Source organism: Drosophila albomicans, chromosome 3 (genome assembly GCF_009650485.2).
Source record: "Drosophila albomicans strain 15112-1751.03 chromosome 3, ASM965048v2, whole genome shotgun sequence".
Classification (NCBI taxonomy): Eukaryota; Metazoa; Arthropoda; class Insecta; order Diptera; family Drosophilidae; genus Drosophila; species Drosophila albomicans.
The window spans coordinates 38855259-38875575 of NC_047629.2; the positions used below are offsets into that span (position 1 = coordinate 38855259).

General features: G+C 39.6%; 1 protein-coding gene across 1 annotated transcript; it reads right to left on the bottom strand.

Moving 5' to 3' along the window:
* Nucleotides 1-5500: 5500 nt before the first annotated feature.
* LOC117569408 (protein hairy) lies at nucleotides 5501-9604 on the bottom strand. Its single transcript, XM_034250545.2, has 3 exons — nucleotides 9007-9604; nucleotides 7648-7743; nucleotides 5501-7407 (listed from the first exon to the last, which is right to left on the bottom strand). Exons 1-3 carry the CDS (start codon nucleotides 9103-9105, stop codon nucleotides 6523-6525), a joined length of 1080 nt encoding a protein of 359 aa, XP_034106436.1. The 5' UTR covers nucleotides 9106-9604; the 3' UTR covers nucleotides 5501-6522.
* Nucleotides 9605-20317: the final 10713 nt, after the last annotated feature.

Sequence of the window (20317 nt, forward strand, 5' to 3'; positions counted from 1 at the left end):
TCCACTAAAACAAAACTTAATATATAATAAAAACAAAAAAAAAACTAGGCTTAAACACATTAACAAACCCGAAAAAATAGCTTTGCCAGCTGGTTTCCCTCCCCGCCTCAAGGTCGTTCGTCTATCGTAGTCGTCGTGCGGCATTGTGTTGTATATGTTTTTGTTATTGTTTTAAATCAAGCACACACACAAACACATATCGACGTGCTTGGCATAGACAAAAGTCGGGCTACGACTCCGCATCCGAATTCGAACTCGAGTTCGAATTCGACTTTGACATTCAACTTTGCGGCGGTAGTTCAAGTGGCACTTGAGGCGTGCCCAAGGTCGTCATCGACGGCTTCGCTTCGTCGCTACAAAATGGGCCGAGTACTAACCTAAGTCATTCCCTCACCCAGTTACACTAACTATACTATTTTTATGGCGACTGCGCCATAAAAAATATATAGTACATATAGTGAGGATATTTGCACAGCGTATCGCTGCAACTGATAGGAGCATGTCATCGGTTTGGTTAGTGGCTGGCATTCTGTTTGCTTTAAGCTTACGCGACGCCGACACCGCACATTATCACCTTGTGCGGCACGTGACCAGACCAGACCCCAAGACTACTACTGACTACTGTGACCACCAATTTCAAGTAAAAGAATCGCCGTCAACGTCGCCGTCGCCCTTGCCCCCTGGCTTGTGACAGGGCAACCTGATCATTTGGACGGTGGACAGTGGCTATGGCGTCGTTATATTGCGCGCCAACTTCATTGGAATCGCCGGCGATATCATGGCAAACAAAACAAAAACAATATATAAATAAGAATTGCTGCAGCTGAGAACACTCGACGGCGTAATACTTGCGACTTACTTTCACAGAGCTTGATATTTGCACTAATATCTATTCTTTAATCATTACAAAATTTTGTATTGGCGCGGTATTAGAGTTTTAGGACTAATTAAGATTAGTTTTCTTCCAGAGTCGTGTCTTTTTTCCATGATTGGTTTTTGAAGGTTACGATGTACTTACAAATAGTCTAGAAATACTTAATTGTTTTTATAGAATCAATATGAAAATTTTTGTAAGAATAAATCTCAGATGAATAACCATTTATGTTAGTAAACTATTCAATTGATTTTTAAAGGTACCGAAGGACATATAATCATTTAAAAATTAAAAAAATAATAATATAAAAATACTTTTAACTGTTCCTTGAATAATGAAAGATTTCTTCATTTATTAATATACAAGTTTTGGAATAAATCATGATATTTTTATCTGATATGAGTTTAGTTTTTAATGATTTCATTATTCGAAGAATAATTATAATTGCTTCTTAAAGCATTACTATTTTTTTTAATTTTATCAATATGGATATATTAGAATAAAACCATAGTTTATTAGAAACTCGAAACCAATAATTCAAAAAGAAACCAAGTATCTATAAATATTCTAAAATGCTCACAATATTTCTTTTAATCATTAGTAAATATAGTTTTCTATTGAAATTTATTTAATCCAATACACGTAGATCCAGAGTTTAACATACTTACCTATGATATATAAATGAACAGGCAGACTAAACTGTAGCAACTTAGCTGTATAATATGTTTACTTCTGCATGTCACAAAAATGATCAAAACAAAAGCACACTCTTAATCCTTTTTAGGGGGCAAGTGTGAGCAGTAAATAACGGGACTTTGTACCGTACGGATGTTTGTGAGTGTGTGAGTGTATGCAAATTCCAAAGCCTGCATATGTGTAAACTCCTGTCCTATAGAAGAAGAAACTTTGTGCATATCTTTCGAATCTGGCATCCGCCGTCAGCTCGTTATCGTTTTGCAATTTGATTTGCGTTGTTTTTCGATTCGTTCTGCTCCCTTTCTTATAAGTATATTTTCTCTGGCTTTTGTTTTTGTTTTGTTTCTGTTCGGTTCTGTTTTGCCGCATCCGTTTACAAGCTGAAAAATGCAGCGCAATGCGAAAAATATCCCATATATACATGTGTATAATATATATACGTATACGTATTTATTAACTTTTAAATATAGTAATTTATTTTTGGAAGCCAAAACAAAAAGAGCGAAAGACGAGAAAAACAATTGAAAGAAAAACCCAAACAAATCACGTTTTTTGTCACGCGCAATTCGCCGACTCGCAGTTTTTTTTTCCACTCTTAAGAACTTTGGAGTACATCTAGCGGAATGTATGGCGCAGTTATGATCAGGTGTGTGTCTGGTAGGTGTCGCAGCTATAAATGGAGCAGTAGCTTGTTGAAGATCACTTGAAATAATATTAAAATATTCTATTAAAATCATTTGGCCTTTAACTACCAAAATGAACGCCACTTAATCAATTCTAAAGCCAAGTCATTCAAGCGAATGACGCTTGATAGTCAGTCCCTACCTTATGACGCAGGTCTAAATTTTGAGGTTTTTGTTTTTATGTTGATTAAATAAAGTCAACACTTGTATTGCAAGTGAAATTGTTCAGCAATGACTATGCAGTCTATAAATGTATTGCATTTGAATTTCAACCAAAAATGAAACTACGAAATTGATTAAGGCTTAAAACTTGCTAAACATAATTTTTCAGAAATTGTTAAAGATGTTCTATTAAAGAATTTAAAAGTAATATTATAATTATGTTAGAAAATAAATGAGATTTTGAATAGTTCAAATTTGTAGAAAAACAATTTTCCATAGTTTTGTTTTAAAAAATATTTATACTTTTAGAATACACAATTATTTATCTATTAATCTGTAGAAAAACTATTTCTCATAGTTTTATTTTAAGGAAAATGTATGCCTTTAGAATAAAAATTAATTATCTATTATTATTATTATTATTCTGTAGAAAAACTAGTTCTCATAATTTTGTTTTAAAGGATATCTGTTAAGCTAATATGTATGTTTTTTTCGCTTTTATATGTCATTCATTTCTTATCTGTATATTTTTATATTCATATGTATGTCACTTTCCCTATCGTCTCGTTAAAAATGATTTCAACTTATTCTCAGTAATAGTTTTGTGGCAATTTCCCAACGAGAAAATTCCTGCACATGATAAAAACTATTATTTGCCGTTTCAGTTGTTATTTGTTTTATCATAAACTGTAATAAAACAAAAAAAAAAAAATTTAGTTAATATGCGAAATCTAGTGATGACTCAGACTAAAATCACCGCCCAACTGTGTGGCGTTTTATTGTGACTTTTGTCCAGTTTTGTTGGACTTTTTTTTTCGAATTGCCCATTTGAACTTTGTTGCTAGATATGCTCAATAAAAAATCATACATTTGTAACCGTCGTCTCGTGTCTGACGCATATCTTGTTGAATGAAGTTGAGGTTTTTGATTCGATTCTTTTTTTTTTTGGGATGACTAATCCGAGACGTGGTACGATCGAGTGCAATTCATGCAGTCTGAGAGCTAGCGCATAAAACACAACATTCTGGAACAATCAAAAGATAGTCAACGTATAAAGTACGACTCTGTGTAATTGTGTATCTTAATATGCTTATTATTATTGTTATTGTTATTATTCTCAGTGCCTTGGACTTTTGTCGCGCGCGATTCTTTTATGACCGCGCACGGGTTTTTAATCTCAGACACGGCGACGCGCTTGCCATCACGATCTTGATAAGTGAATATCTTATATATATATATGCACATATATATACATGAGTTCATTAAGATATGCACATATATAAATACTTTATATGCATACTTGCAGTTTGTAACGTCTGTGAATCGAGTCACCTCCCAGATTATTGGACCAGTTATACGTGTTGCTTGTTTATTTATTTAAAAAAAATATAGTTCTTACTCTTATATACGTATGTATATCGTGTGATATTATCAGCATGATTTGACAGTATTCTAGGTTGCTGGTGATTTTCACACCCTTCGCTGCGGCTGCAGCAGACTTCGCGGAAACTTTTGACGCGAGAATATGACGCTTAATTGCAGGGGGATTTGCGCAGATTAGAGAGAAACCAAGCACAACAATATGTAGAAGAAAATGGGGGTGCAGAATACTTCTTAGTAATGGAATATTACAGTTTCAGATTCAGTTTGAATTTCAGCTGGGAGCCTTAACTGTGTCACTCGCGATATCGTCATACATTATTCTCATGATCTCACATCACGAGATGAATAAGTATTTAATGGATGCCAACAAATCTGATGCAATCTGATTATGGAAAATTACGATCGTGCTAGAAACTCTGCAAATAATGACAAGAATATAGAATAGCACAATGTTGTTTACTATTCTGTTCTGTTCAACGAGAGAAGACAGCACAAGGTCGCGCAATCTCTTGACACAATATCCTGAACAATATATTACTTTATAATCGTTATCACTTGTGTATTCCCTGTAGTATCAATTAGCTGATTTATATCGTCATCAATTTTTTAGTAGAGTTCTGGTTTCATTTCCTGCTACATTCATCGAATTGTTTATATTGTTTACAGTTATATTTTACCCATTATACCAATCCAGAGGAAAGCTATAATTCCGATAAGCTATCCCAAATATCGCCGTTATGCTTTACACACTTTGTTAATATACAATCAGACTTTCTGATTGATTTCCGGCGAATATTTTAATCATTCAATATCAATATTTCACCAAACAATTCTTGGGAATCTGTAGGATATATAGTTTTGCTATATCGGGTCATAAATATTATTTTTTTCTATTACTAATTACGCCAATCCAGTATTAACCTATAATCCAGCATTCTCATATATTACTTCTGATGAATTTACTGCGAATAATTTAATAATTTGTTTTGCAAATGTCAAAGCATCGATAAACTATTTGAACAAACAATTCCTGGAAATGGGTAGGATATATAATAATGTAGAATTGTTTACAAACCATTCCATATCCGATAAGCTTTTCCAAATAACACCTACATATATTCCAATTAATTTCTTCCGAAAAATTTAATCATTTGTTTTTGTTTGTTTCCCGTATGTCAAAATATCGTTAAAGTATTTGTTCAAACAATTCTGGGGAATACTTAATATTTCTATACAATGTTCGAATCTAACTACATATAGTATTTTCTTTTTTTATGTGGAAATCTAATATCTGCGCTCGTGTTGCAAAATATTTTGATATTTTAGTGCGCAAAGTGAAGTGCGCTCAGTTTATCAACATGTGCGGAATGTGAAAGAGGAAGAGGAGGAGGAGGCTTCTTATCGCACGGAAATTATGTGAAATCATCAAAAACAATCCACAACATACTCGTGTCCATAAACTCGCATAGTATTGTATGTGTTTATCCCATATCACGGTCGTAATTCCGCCCATTTCTATACTGAATATCAATTTCACAAGAGTCACGGCAATTTCCGTGACAGGTGCGAACTCTTTTTTTTTTTAGGGTCTGTCTCGCAGATTTACAATCACCCTCTTTTGAGATGTTACTTTCACCAAATCTGTTTTTTTTTTCTTTTGCCTTTTGAGCCCTTCCCCAGAGTAAAGAAAACGTTGTGTGTATTTAAATTTTAGTAAGATTTTTATGTTTTATTCTTTTTTAGTATGTTGATTGTTGATTTTTTGCTCAACAGTTTTTTGTTTGTTTTTTTGCTTTTGTTGTTTTCAAATTCTTATTTTGTTTTTTTTTCTTCTTCTTCTTCATTCTCTTAGACGCTCATTATGTTTACTATATCACGTTGTCTTACAAAATATACGTATATATATACTTTCTTAAACTTAGAAACAAGAGAAAACCTTAAAGACAACTAAATATATATGTTTGTGAATTTTTATATATGTATGTGTATAGACTATATGAAAACTATATTTAAATGGAGAGATATAAGGCATAATAATTATGGTATTATGGTCAAGTTTTTGTGTCTGACTTCATTATGTTTTTCTTCATCTCTTGTTGAAACAAAAACAAAACGTTTTACGCGCTTTGTGGTGGAAGACATTGAAGATTTCATTGCTTTTTGCATTGTTTGGATGCTGTTGTTGTTGCTTTCCAAACGGAGCGTGAAAATTCTAATACATGATTCATGAGGCAAATTCAACACCAAGTACTACTTGGAGTGAGGTAGTTTTGGTGATATGCAGAATACCATTTGAGAAATGAATTCACAATCAAAAACTAATGTAATAATAATAATAAATAATTTATAACAAAATGTGTTGTGTATGCGTGTGTGTGTGAGTGTTTTGATGAATCCTCCAACCAGCTCGTTGCGCATTTTCCAGTGGAAAGTTGCGCCGCGAATTGAGTTAGGTGGAAAAAAGGAGTTTCGCATGCTCGGAACACTTCGAAGCAACATTTGCGTTATCCTGGCGAAATGTGTTGAAATGTATTTTGCGCATGCTCTCAACGCCTGCGCAGATGTGTGAGTGAGAGAGTGTGTGTGTGTGTGAGTGTGTGGAGGGTGTGTACGTGTGTGTGTGCGACGCCCATCAGTCTTTAAAGCGGGTGTGTGTGTGTGAGTGTGAGTGTGGGAGGGAGGGAGATTCGAAGCGCCTGCGCCTGGCTTAGCAAAACAGCCGATTTACCAGGGCCTCCAGGGCTGCTCCTCCTCCTTGATCTGCTTCTTGATGACCAGCGACAGCGGCTGCTGCTCCTGGTGCAGATGATGATGCCCGGGCACACGCTGGATGACCGAGGGCTTCACGTCCATCGGCTCGTAGGCGGAATTGGCGGGCGAGGGCGGGGCATAGCTGCCACTGCTGCTGCTGCTGCAGGGCGCCGACTCGTAACCCGCCGAGGAGTGTGAACTCGCTGATCCTGTGCTCGCCGTGCGCTGTGGCATCGACACCAGCATCGGTGATTGCTGAGCGGCAGCTGCGGCGGCGGCTGCTGCAGCAGCAGCGGCAGCCAATTGCTGTTGCTGTTGCAGCAACTGTTGCTGCTGCTGCTGGGGCAAGCTCTGGGGCAGCACCAAGGCAATGCTGCCGTTGGGCAACTTTGTGGGTATCACCTGCATGCCATTGGGCAGAAAATAGCCGTTGGCATTCTGTTGGATCTGGCCAAAAAGATAGGGAGTGGCTGCTGCTGCGCTGCCAGCAACTGTTGCCGTCGCCGTGGCTGTGAGTGGCTCCTGTTCGGGTGAGCTGGGTGGCGAGGGCAGCACGACCTGAGAGTGCAGAGATTGTGCCTGGGCAACGGCCTGCTGGCGCTGCTGATGATGCAGTTCAGTCTTGACGCCATTGATGCAGTTGCTCAGATGCTGCAAAAGACGACGACGCTGGGCGGGCTCCAAGCCGGGGAAGCGGCTCACTTCGTTGGCGCAGTCGGCAAAGCCGGCCTTGAACTTGTTGATGATCTTGGGATCGGCGGCCTGTTGCATAGCAGCCTGCTGACGTTGCAGCTCTTGCAGATGCTTGACTGTCTTCTCCAGGATATCGGCTTTTTCCAGCTTGGAATGACGCGCTGGCTGCAAGTAGAGGAAGGAAATAAGAAGAGCTTGATTAGTTGAGTGTATTTGAAAAGGAAATTTAAAGTATTTTTTTCAGTATTTTGTGTTAACATTTAGTATTTTAATGTACTGATTTTTTAAAAACATTTTTAGTATTTTGTTTTCACATTTAGTATTTTATTATACTGCATTTTTGAAGTTGTCAACATTTTTAGATTTTTTTCGAATACTTTTATTTTTAATTATAAAAATACTTACGTCTTTTTTGGTAGCATCCAAGATCAGTGTTTTGAGTTCATTGAGGCAATTGTTGATGCGTGCTCGGCGACGTTTTTCCATTATGGGTTTGTTCGACTGCAAGAGACAAAGGCAAAGAAGAATCGAGATTAGCCATGTGGTTAGGGTAACAATTGAGACGAGCAATGAGTTTTGACCTCATGCAGCGCCACAAAAAAAAAAAAAAAAAAAAAAAAACAAAAAGTATTAACAAAAATAGAGGAAGCTGCGTGAGGCTTTAATTGGACACGGGACTCTCAACATTGTACTTAGTCGTCTTCGCTGTCGTCGTTTGTCGCCTTCAATCTGGCTGGGGGCCAAATCTCAGCGGTATGGCGCGTGCTCTATTTATATAGACGCAGCAGATGATGCCGAAAATAGTTTGGCGGTTATAAATTACGATAAGCAACGAGCCGATGCGGCCAAAAATAAATAGCCATAGCCAGGTATTGCAACAACAACAACAAGGTCGTCGTGGGAAATTCGACGACGCAGAAAAAATTTTTTTTTTTTTTTGCACGGGCATTAAATTATATTTGTTGGCTGTGTGTGTGTGTGGTGCTCGCTGACCAAATTTGGTTCAGAGCAAAACGCCCGCACTTGTAGTATGAATGAAGTCAGCAATCAGCAGTTGGCAGTTGGCAGTCGGCAGCCGAAAACGGCCAAAACGACTGAGCCAAAAGAAGCTGATGACCGACAATTGCAACACAGAGCCAAAGTAAAAAACCACGCGCCAAATGGAAGCCGCTCAAGTGGGCAGCAGCGAGCAAAGCAAAAATCCAATTTTGGGTGGCACTCATGAATGGACTCAGTCCGATGTCTTTGCTTGGTTTCAAGCTCCATGAATGAAGCCCAAAACGTAAATGCCGCCAACGCCAGACGACGACGTCGCCGCTTTATGTGTTGGCGAGCCGACGGCTTTTTTTCTTTTTATTTTGTAATTTTTGTTGCTGCTTATTTGTTTTTTTTTTTTTTGTTAATATGGCTGGCTTGTGGCACATGTGGGAGCCGACGACACCGACGATATGTTGGCCAAAAGAGGAAATGCATTTGGGGGCAGACAACAACCCGACTGTGTGTTGCCAAAACTGTGTGGGCCTCTCTTCACTCTATTTATGTGTCGAGCAAGTGGGAGACAGCTAACTTGTATTGGACTTTTTTGTAACACATAAATAAGAGTGTGTGCTAAGTATATATTCCCAAAGTTAGAATTGTAATTTTTTTTTTTCAATTTGAAATTCTTTGTTTCGCAGCTGTGTTTAATCCAAGTATCCAAGTTAGCTGACGGCTCGTTGTGGAAACTTCTGCTTCCCATTTCATACGCGTTTTCTGAACACTTACCCGACGATCACTTTTCAGCGGTGTCTCCTTGATTTGAGCGGGCACCGCGGCGGCGCCCATAACGTTGGCGTTCATGTTGACTGTGACGCCGGTAACCATTTCGATATCGGCTATATACTGTTTATGCAGTTTTAGACACAGTTTGATAGCTTTTTCTGTTGCTCTTTTGTCACTTGGCAGCAAATGTACAAAATTTGCTGCGCACTTTTGTTGTTTGAAGTTTTCTTTTTGCTCTGCTTGTTTATAACAAATTGTTGTTATTTCAGTTTGTGTTGTTGATGATCACTTTAGTTCACTTTTACGCGACGAAGCTACGTAAATTTCGTGCAAGATATTTTGCTTGTTGAGTTCTTTTCAAATATATATTTTTCTTTTCTTCCGCTCGAGGAAGAGAAACCAACCGCACGCTACAAGTTACGGCAAGCGAATGGCTGTCAGGTTCTGAATGCGCTGCGATTAAACGTTTCACGAATGCGAGCGAGCCGAACGAAATTTTACGAACGAAGTGAGCGACGATGACGATCGTTCGTTAAATTGTATGTATGTGTGTGTGTTGCTGGTATTTGTGTGTGCTGGGCGACCACCTTATCGCTGGGCTTACAGCAGACGACTGACGATTGATCGACAGGTTCGTTGGCTAAATCGAAATTGCCGCAGCGCAAGACGCGAGACGCAGGCAGCGCGAGCCACACGACCAGGCGACGGCATACCTACACACACACACACACTGTGGATGTCGCTGTGTAGGTAGCCAACGAAGCTACCTGTACATGTGTGTGCGTGTGTGAGTGTTTGCTGCTGTCAGTTTACCTAAGCCGCGGCCTTTGTGAGAGCGCGCACACACAGTTACTCATACGCCCCCTCTCCGTTCTCTCTGCGCGCGCCGTGCTCTCAATCGTAGAAAAAAGCACTGCAAGTTCTAACGTAGCATTTCTTCCTTTTTGGAAATATCAAAACCCCCAGTGAGCGTGTGCGAGCGGGATTCACAAGACGCGAGAGCAAACCACACACAGTCATAGACGCAGACAGACAGAGACAGCGACAGACTGTGAGAGCAGCAACGTCGGTTGTGCTGATTCATTGCGGCGGCCAACGCGACGCTTCGTCGTCCCATAGAAGGTGAAAATAGCAAAAACGGCAGCCGCAGTCGCTGCTGCAGAGACTTAACGTAGTACATTGATATGACGCCACCCCAGCGTCGACAGGTTCGTGTGTCTGTGTGTGTTTGTCTCTCTTTGTGCGCTGTTTGCTTGTATGTATGTATGTAGGTATGTATGATGATGTCGTGATCGGTGGGGTCGCTAAACAGTAAACAAGATCACAAGGTTGCTGGGGCGGACTTTTGCTGCTGTTGCTGTTGGGGCTGTGCGCACGCCAAGCGGAAGCAGCAGCAGTAGCAGCGGCGGCAACACCTGCGTCACCCACTCAACCCACAAAATGCTCCAAATTATTCATGAACTTATTTATGTGTTGTGTTTTTTTTTTGGTATTTGCGGCACGGCGCCATGTAACCCATAACCCTCCATTCCGCATGCCGCTCAGCTCAATTAAGTGAAGGTCATTTACACATAAACACACACAGGCACATTCGTGAATTTAATTGTATTTGTATATTCGATCGATCAATGATTTTTGGGCAAGGCTAATGGGGGCGTTACACGTGCGTCGGGGGACGCTTAGATTCATTTTTATGGTGCCTACGTGCAGTGCTGAACTTTCACGTTTCAGTTATCGCCTGGGCGAAGGCTGCCACTTTACTCGCACACACACATTCACAACAGCAAGTGGCGTCAAATTAATGTGAAAAACATACGCAATCTCTAAGGGTATTGGAATCTTAAGCACTTTTTTTTTGCATACGTCATAGCGACGTATCAGAGAGATAACATTACGCATGCACACATAGCCAAGCGCAAACAAGTGTTAATCACTTTAAACGTAACGAGAGCGAAAGTAAACGCAAATAAGAGAGAGCAACATTGCAAGAGTGTGCTTTTAAGCTGCGCTTGACTGCAAAGCTTGCACTGCAGCAGCAAAGCTCTGCTCTTAATATTTGCACAGCGCAGACAAAGTGAAAGCTCATTGAGATGAGAAAGAGAGCGCAATGTGTTTTTGCATATGGGTCAATTTTCAGTGGCGTTGCGTTGTTGCTTAGAAGGTTTTGGGACGACGCGACAACGACAACAGGCAACACCTTCGCGTTCCAATTACAATTTGGCAAGCGATCAAAAGGCTGCCGCCTGCGGCACTTGTGCATGCCAATTTAATTGCAACGTTTACGTTTACATCATGTGCCTTTGGCCAAAAACAGCAACTGGCTGGCAAAGGTGTAGGATGTATCGTACACACACACAGACAGACGATCACATGCAGCGTCTAAAATAAACTGTGGCAAAAATTTATAGTCCGCCCGAAAAATAAAACAACAACAACAGGCAGACAGACAGACAAAAACAACTCAAAAATGTGCGCGCATTGCTAATTGCGTCTAAATTTAAACAGATGGTACAAGCGTGGCGCAAAGGGGAAGAGGGAGTGTTAGGAGGCTGTGTGTTACAGCAAACGACGGCAGCGTAAGAGAGGCAGCGACACCCACGCGCCAGACGCTGCCCTGCTGGCAACAGCGCCGCAGCAGCCCCAATGTAACTAAAAATAAGCAACGCAGAGCGAGAGCAAGCGCACGCGTAAGAGAGGCAGCAGATCAGCATGACCAAAGAGAGCACAAGATGAGGCCGCCATTTGCATGCATGTATTTTTGCTTGCTTACTGGTCTGTGTGTGTGCGAGCGTCTCGCGATTAAAATGCCATAAAAATCGCCAATGCATTGCACCGCTAAACGCATTGCACTATTATAACTGTTGTTGTTGTTGTTAATGGCGCTGTGCAATTTGGCAAAAGGCCGCCAGACAGAGACACAAATCTTTGCCCAATTTGCTACTGTTGTTATTGTTTTTGTGCAAGTATTTTATTACTCATTAACGTAACGACGCATTTTGGGCCAACAGGCCGTAGCCACCACTGCCAAGCGGCGCCGCTGACGTCGCAGCAAAGTTCAATGCGGTGGGTGGCCAAGCGAAAGGGAGGGGGAAGTACAGGTGGCAGGTGGGCAGCTGTTTTTCGTTGTTTTTTTTTTTCTTTTGCGGCACCAGCGTCAGCGAAAAGCAAAAGAAAGCAACAACGGCAGACGTTCTAAATTTAGCAACAGGTAAAAGCTCAAAACAAACGGTTTATGTTGTTTGCTGCCATTTTCGGGTGGAGACGCCGCTTTATAAGGGCAGGGCACATCTCGTGATGCGGAAGAGCAACAACAAACGGGGAGTGCGAAAGATAATGGCAAATGCATTTAAAGTGCAAGCTTTCAAGCGGTGCCGTTACTTTGATGTCATCAAATGCGCAAATTTATTACGTTCTCTTAGTGGGTGGCACTCCAACGTGTTTACATTTAAGAGATAAGCAGGAATAAACACTTGCTACTAAGCTTAGCTAGTGCTCTCTTGATATCGAGTGCAATGAGTTGAACAACTGTGCAGTGATTAGAACCTACGGCAACTGCTTAAGTGCATGACGAAAGAGCAAATCATTAGTTCCTCTTTGAGAGAGTCTTTTGAGCTAGTACGCACTTACAGTTAAGCACAGCTTCTGTAAAAAGCTCTATTTGATTCTGAATGCAATGCTTGCTATGAGAAAAGAGTTCTTGTTGTGCATGCGAGATGAATGCAATGTAGTAAGGCATTTGCAAAAAGCTCTCTTTAATTTTGTATGACATGCGAGCTTATTTATCAAACGCACATCTTCATATGCTGAAGTATAAGCTGAAAGCGTAAATTTATTAGCTGCACTTAATACATAATAGGCATTTGATTTAGTACGATCTTCTTACAGAACTCAAAAGAACATCTAAAACATTGAGGATTTAAGAGAGAGATCATGACAAAGCCCCTTGATTAGTTTTAAATTACTTTCCATTTAAGAGATCAGCACTTGCAGTTAAGCTCATCCATTGTCCAGTCGCTCTTTCATTTTGTATGCAAACCCCTTTGACTTTTCGACTCGATGACTTATCCTGGCTGAAAGTCAGGTCTTATAAAGTCAACTGGTTGGTTATTTGGTAAATAATCGCGAAATTTCCGGGACAAGTTTCAGCATTAAATCCTTTCACTGGAAGTGCAAACCCCTTTCGCCCGCTTTGGAATGCTGGAACAGTAGCTAGTTGCCCTTTAGCAGCAACAACGCCTCCTCATTCGTCTAGCGAAAGGATTTAAGCGAAGTTGTGATTGAAACTGCTTCTGGCTGTTGCCACTGTGCTGTGCTATTGCTATCTGGTCTCTGGGCTTAGTGGCAACCGCGTTAATTAAATCGCTTTGGACACGCTCGACACGGCGTAAAGGGTTTGGTGAAAGGATTAAAGCGCGGAGTGAACGGAGTGAGTGAGTGAGTGAGTGGTGAGTGAACGGTGGCCAGGTAACGCGGCTTTCTATTAACAGGATGATCATGCACATCAAAGGGCTAAAACCACACACCCATAAAACTGTCCGTGCAACAAAGGGCTACGCGTGCAGAGCAGAGATCGTTCTGCATCTCCCATCTCTCTCTCTCACTCAACTCTTCTGTTTATTGCACCCTTTGAGGACGAACCTCTTTTTACCTAGGATCGGGTTTGTGCAAAGGATTTCCACTAGCGTGACCAGTGTGTTTGTTTATTTGCCATAAAAGGATTATGGGCGTGGGCAGGTAAAGGCTTCTGCAGTCGAGACGTTGCAACAACGCCGCACGCCCCTTAACCCTTGCAGCAATCCCTTCTATACATCTCTCATCTCTGTCTCTCCCACTTACTCTTTCTCTCTCCAACTCCCTTAACTCGTCTTGATCTTGTCCAGCCATCATCGGTGTTGACTTTTCCTGGTACGTGCGCAGTTTGTCTGTCTCTCTGTCTGTCTGTTGACAATCTCGTATCATAATTTTTTCACTAAAAAAGTCAACTCGGCAATCGTAAAAAACGCGTTGCAAACACAAAGCAGCAAAAAAACGTTGCGTGGAGTTGCGTAAAAAACGAACGTAGTTCCAAGTAAATATTGGATTTTTTGTTGTCAGCTTGCTGCTGGTTGACAACAAATTGCATAAAAAATGATTCTTCACTTACAACATCATTTATGATTACGAGTTCGCTAAAAAAGACAGCAAAAAAAAAGAAAAAAAAATACATGACAAATAAAAAACAACGCTGTGTCTAAGCATCAACGAGTGAGAAAGAGAGGATTCAAGGTGAGGATGGGTTCGTGGACACAACAAAAGCGCAACATGCAGAAGGATTTTATGGTTTTATTTAGGGTTATTTACGGTTCCCTTCAATGCCAAATCAATTGGCGTGCAAACGTCAACTCGCTCTCTCACTCAGCCTCTCTCAGCTACTACCACACAGACAGACACACATCCTTCCTTCAGCATCTCAGCTACCTGCCTCGAAGGAGTAAAGAGACAGCCACAGGGCGAAAGAGTTCGCGCTTACCTAGGCGAAAAAGAGACTCGCGCCGAAAGAGGTCGAAGATAGAGTTTAGAGTTTCCACGGATTAGCTAGAGGGTTGTCTTTATGATCGTCACGCTAATGTGCCTCATGTCCTTGATGTGTGAATCGCTGCCGCAGTCGCTGTCACCGTCGCAGTCGCTGCCGCAGTCGACGTCACGCGATTCGCAAAGAGTTTTTACGACTCGCCACAGTCGCTGAATCCTTGCCAATTTCCGGGAATATTATTTGCGTGCCTAATACATCCAAAAAGGTTCAATCCGTCTGCCGCTAGCCAACGCCAGAGGGCGCTGCTGGTTGTGCAAATTTTTAGCAGTTGATTTCCCTAATCGCTTTTTTTGGGCTCCTCAAAGGCAAACCGACTAATTTCCTTTTTTTTGCGAGGCTAATTTGAGGGTCAGTTAATTTCACCGTTAGACGTCAGCTGTCTCAAAAATTTCGATCGATAATCTACATAAATATTTGCCTAATGACAGGATGTCTTCTTCACACAGGTTTCCCACAGCCTCCGACTCTCTCGAGTGGGCGTCGTGTTTTGTTGGTAGTAGCCACAAAGGAGGAGAAATAAAAATACAACAGCAAATGCAAAATGCCATTAAAAAAATGTGCGCGATTCATGTAGCTGCGATGCTTACTATAGTATTGTATGTATATAGATCGTTGAGGTGCTAAAAATGTTTTACGAGTCTCAACAAATCGTGACCAGACTCGAGACTCTTCTGACTCTGGCTGCCACTTGGACTTGAACTCCCTGTGAAAGAGCCAGAGAACTCAGAGCCTGGCTCAGAGACTCAGACTAAGAACCAGACTCCAGACTGCAGACCCTGGGAGCATGTAGAAAACGCTTAAGCGTAGACAGAAGGTGTTGAGCATATAAAGCGATACAAAAAACAACAGAAGAAGTCAATAAAGCAGTTATGAAGCCAACGAATTATTAATATCCTTCTATGTTAAATAACAAAAAAGATATTGCGTGAGGTTGTTGGAATATCAATTGGAAAGTATTTCATGTTTTTTTTTTGTATAATGGGATAAAGTTCAATGTGAATATTTTGTGTACTTTAAAGAAAGTATAATTTATGAGAGATTTTTATTTATTTGAAGAACTGATTTTTGTTTTTGTTTAGTTAAGTTTTGTGATTATTTTAGAAAAAGAAATGATGAAATCGTGTAGATAATTTGCTTATTTATGTATATTATTAAACATAGATTTTAAGGGCTATATTTTAAATTAAAAATTACAATATTTAATTTTAAACAACAACATTTTATTTTCTACATTGAGAATGAGAGAATGCATAAATTTCAGTTCTATTTTATGGATTATTTACTTTAATTACACACCCAATTTTATTTTTATTATTTTATTTCATTTTAATTCCTTATTTTTAAGAAATACTATTTTCTTGATTTTTTGTTTAAAGTATATGTAGTATTATTATATACTATAATTTAGTATTAAAGTATTTTTATTTAGTATTTTATTTCTTGAATGCCTTAATTTAAGAAATGATATTTTATGCATTTTCTATTTGAAGCAAATTTAGTATTATTATATATCGTAAATTTAGTTTTCTAGTATTATTATTCAGTATATTATTTCACCATAAAAAATATTAATTTCACGATATGCTATTGACTTATTTTTTATTTGAAATACACATAGTATAGTACACATATTATATACTATTATTCAGTAGTTTATATAATTTTTAATTCCTTAGCAAAGCCACATACATATTTGGCAACAATAAATATATTTAAGATTTCTTTTAAAATTACAAACTACTAGTCTACTCGAAATACTAAATAAATATGTCACTAGCCAAACAACTAATAGAGCTGTCATTCAAAGAACTCTATCACTTAGATTATGCTGTCAGCCTTCAGCTATAAGTTAAAGGATACTCCTGCAATTTTTAGGGTACTGTGGACAAGAACAAGAGAATCGCGTGCAAAGGAAGCTGCAACGACAATTGCCAGTCAGGCCAAAGAAATCGACTGTGGCATCGATCATAAATGCGCCAAGCGCGGAGGAGAGGAAAAGGGAAAAGAGAGGAAAGCTGGGAATGAGAATGGGAATAAACAGAAACTGAATTGTGGCCATAAGCCGAGGCTTGAATCGCAGCCTCGACTGGCATTGCATGCACTATTGAACTTTTTGAATGAAACCGACAGGCTTCAGCTGCAACAGCAGCAACAATAACATTGCCAAGAGACAACGACAACAACAACAAGAAGAAGCAGCAGCAGCAACGTTGAGGTAACAACATGGCCAAGTCAGGCGTTTGTGTGAGCCCAACGGCAACTTGTAATTTACACTCCTCAACGCTGGGGTGGCGTTGCCCGAAGATGTTTGGCAGCCACCAAGCAGCAGCAGCCACAGATGAGAACAGGGCGAGAGGGAGAGGGAGGAAAGGAAGGTGGCCAACGTCACAGCGGGCAGCTTGTCACGATAGCAACAACGCTGAGCTGCGCTGCGCGTTGGAGTTGCTGGAGATCATGCCTGGCGATTACCTAAACGCACAACAGAGAGACCATCTCCACAAGTTGAGGGAGGAGAGCGGGGGCAGCTGGCAGGCGGGTGGCAGATATATAGAGATCCTTGAGCTGCGGCTGCATAAATTATAATGTGAGGGGCTGACCGGTTGCCGATCTCTGTGGCTGCTGCTGTTGCTGATGTTGCTGGCACACTTATTGCGCAAAAAGCGCGCTCCACGAAGCATGGCAGCCAAGACTTAGTCTCTGTGCCCCCAAACGTGGCACGTTGTGTGTTGTATGCTGTGTGTGAGTGTGCTTCGTCGTCGTCGTGGTCGTCGCGCCGGCGCATTGTTTTCATTTTATGGAGATTAACATTCTGCGTCTGCCAACGCCGACGCCGCCGCCGCCTGCGAATTGCGACTTGCGACTTCAACTGCAACTGCGACTGATATCAGCATCTGACAAGCAGCCAAGCATCCGCTGGATGAGAGTTTATACCCTAGCCAATGTAGAGATATGCGAAGAGTTTCGATTAAGCATTCAATGGCATTTCATTATAAGCGATATTGATGAGAAGATACATCTGCAAATTGAGATAGATAGAGATATAATTTAAGACAGAAATACTATTAGTTGAAGTTGTTAATTTTATGATAGATGATATGATACTTTAATTCTTAAATATAAGAGATTCTGATAAATAAAGTTTATCATTTAGATAGAGATTTTACGCAAAGGAATGAGAAATGTACCATATAAAAATACTTTCAAATGAATTTGGAAAACTTAAAATGATTGTAATACTATTCATTTTGGATAATACATAGAGTTATATATATTTCCTAGCTTGAAATAATATAATTGATATATATTTTTTTTGAGACTCCTTTAAATGAAGTTCTACTTTTAGTTTGCGATATTGGGAAGCAAAATTGAGATACTTGTCGACATGAAAATACTATCAAATGGGAATGCAATATTATAGGTGCTTTTATATATGGATGAATAATTCTTATTATTAATTTGCTTTTTAGTATTTTTATTCTATTTTCAATTAAAATACTTAAATTGTATTGTATATTATTATCTTTATCCATTTCTTATCTTTTTCCCTTTCTCGAGGGTATTTGAACTCCAGCATCTCTACACTTTATATTCTCACCTCTTTTTTTGTTGGTTTGTTGTTTATTCTCCCTTACCGATTTGACTTGTTTTTCATTTCGGCAAGTCACGACCCGCGTAATGAGCTGGCTAAGACGGAGTCAGAGTCAGAGTCGGAGACTCAGATGGAGACTGCAACTCCATGGACCGGGACTGAGGCTTATGATCTTCTCTTTTGTCTGTTGTTGCAAAAGGAAGTCGCATTGCCTGACTGACTAACTGGCCAACTGAATGACTGACAAAGTGACTGACTGACTGACGACTGCACGCCCGAACATACAAAAATGTTAATTTTTTTTCCCCCATTGGGCAATACGCCGATAATTAACCTCGTTGGTGTTATGGTTGCTGCTGCTGTTGTGGCTGCTGCTGTTGCTGTGGCTTCTACTTGAGTTGCTGCTGCTGCTTTGGGAGGCATGGAAATTGATCGAGTTGCTGAAAATTGGAATTCAATTTATGGATGCAGCTTCAGCTTCAACGGCAGCGACGTCGGCGGCGACACGCCTGGGAATTGTTTGAAATATGCAATGTTCGGAACTGATAATGTTCGACATGCCCCAATTGCTTGACGGACGCAAACTCTGAGTTATTGTAGCGAGGGAAGACTGTGATGCAATCATCCGGATCTGCAAGCAAGTGTGTTGCTCTCTAGAGAGTGTAAAATTGAGGACAAGAGACTGTTGTCATATAAAGGGGAATAAAGAATCTATTTGGTGAGAGAGAATATTTGACAGTAATCAATCAGACCGTTGAATTAAATAAGAGTTGCTCAAGCAATCTTTTAATGGAACTGCGTAAAATGCAATTTAAGTTTAAAGGTGTCTGAAGACAGGAAAATATGATAAATTAAAATATAACAATTATCCGAATTTTCAAGCAAGTGTCTTGCTTTCTAGGGACAGAGTGAAATTGAAGACAAGAGACTGTTGTAATATAGAGAGGAATTAATGGAATTTATAATATAATAGAAAATTGAAAAATAAAATATAAATATTTATTTTATTATCGTTAACTTTGTAAAGACATCTAAATTAAACATTCTCTCGAAACACCTTCAAACAAAAATCATATCTTCTTCATAAATTTTATGTTTATTGCATGATTGATTGCAAATAAAGTATGTATTAAAAATATATATATTATCATTAAATAAGGAATAAAATATATATTATTTGTTATGCTTTTGGCTATATTTACCTTATAAATGGCAATACTTTTCTCGAAAAAATAACATGCATCTTCGAAAATGAAATTGATATTGTATATGCGAAAAAAACACGTCTTTAATTATTACCTTCACTTTCTTATTATTTTACCTTCGGATTTTTATCTCTTTAACTGAAATTAGACATTGTTCATTTTCGACTTTGGTTAATACAATGTGCGTACTTTTGCTTTCGCTTGAATTTTCACTTGTGGAAAATTAACTTTTGGCTAAATACAAGCGTTTTTTTTATGATCAAACTGTGCGTAAGCCTTTAACTTTTAGCCACAAGCGAATTCCGTTAACAGATTTCTTCACGCGCCCAAAGACTTCTTTGTTGTTATCCACCAAAAAAAAACTGTTTGACTTTTTGGCTTTTCGACTTAAAAAAAATCTACAAGAAAAGTAAAAAATATGCCAATTATTTCCGGGTTTGTCATTAAAACTCAAGGCTGCGCGTTTTTTAAGCCTTTTTCGTGTTACAAAAAACTGAAAACCTCGAAAAGAAAATCATGCTAAAAACTGAAATTCCGCAGAAAAAAGAGCAAAGTGATTCTGCTTAACCCGTTGCTAAAAAATCTAGAAGCACATAAAAAATAAAGCAGTAAAAGTTAGAAAAAATGCAGCTCGCTTTCCGCGAAATGCATAAAAAATGGGATTCTTCTAGCGATATTTACAACCCAAAAGAAGTTGAACTCGAGGTCTGGCAAAAAGAGTTGAGATCAGAGCAAAAAGGCTTAAAAAACGAAAGGTTTGACCATAAAACTAAAAAACAAGAGTGTGTGCGCGGGTCGAGGACAATGCAACAAAAGGATGCAATTGTGCCGGGGCAACCCGTAAAAAATGCGACCGCAACAAAAGGTTTGGCCAAGAGGAAAGGGAAAAGGCTTGCTTAAAGGATAAAAAAGGATGCGAAGGACGCGACGCAGACGGGTTAAAAAACG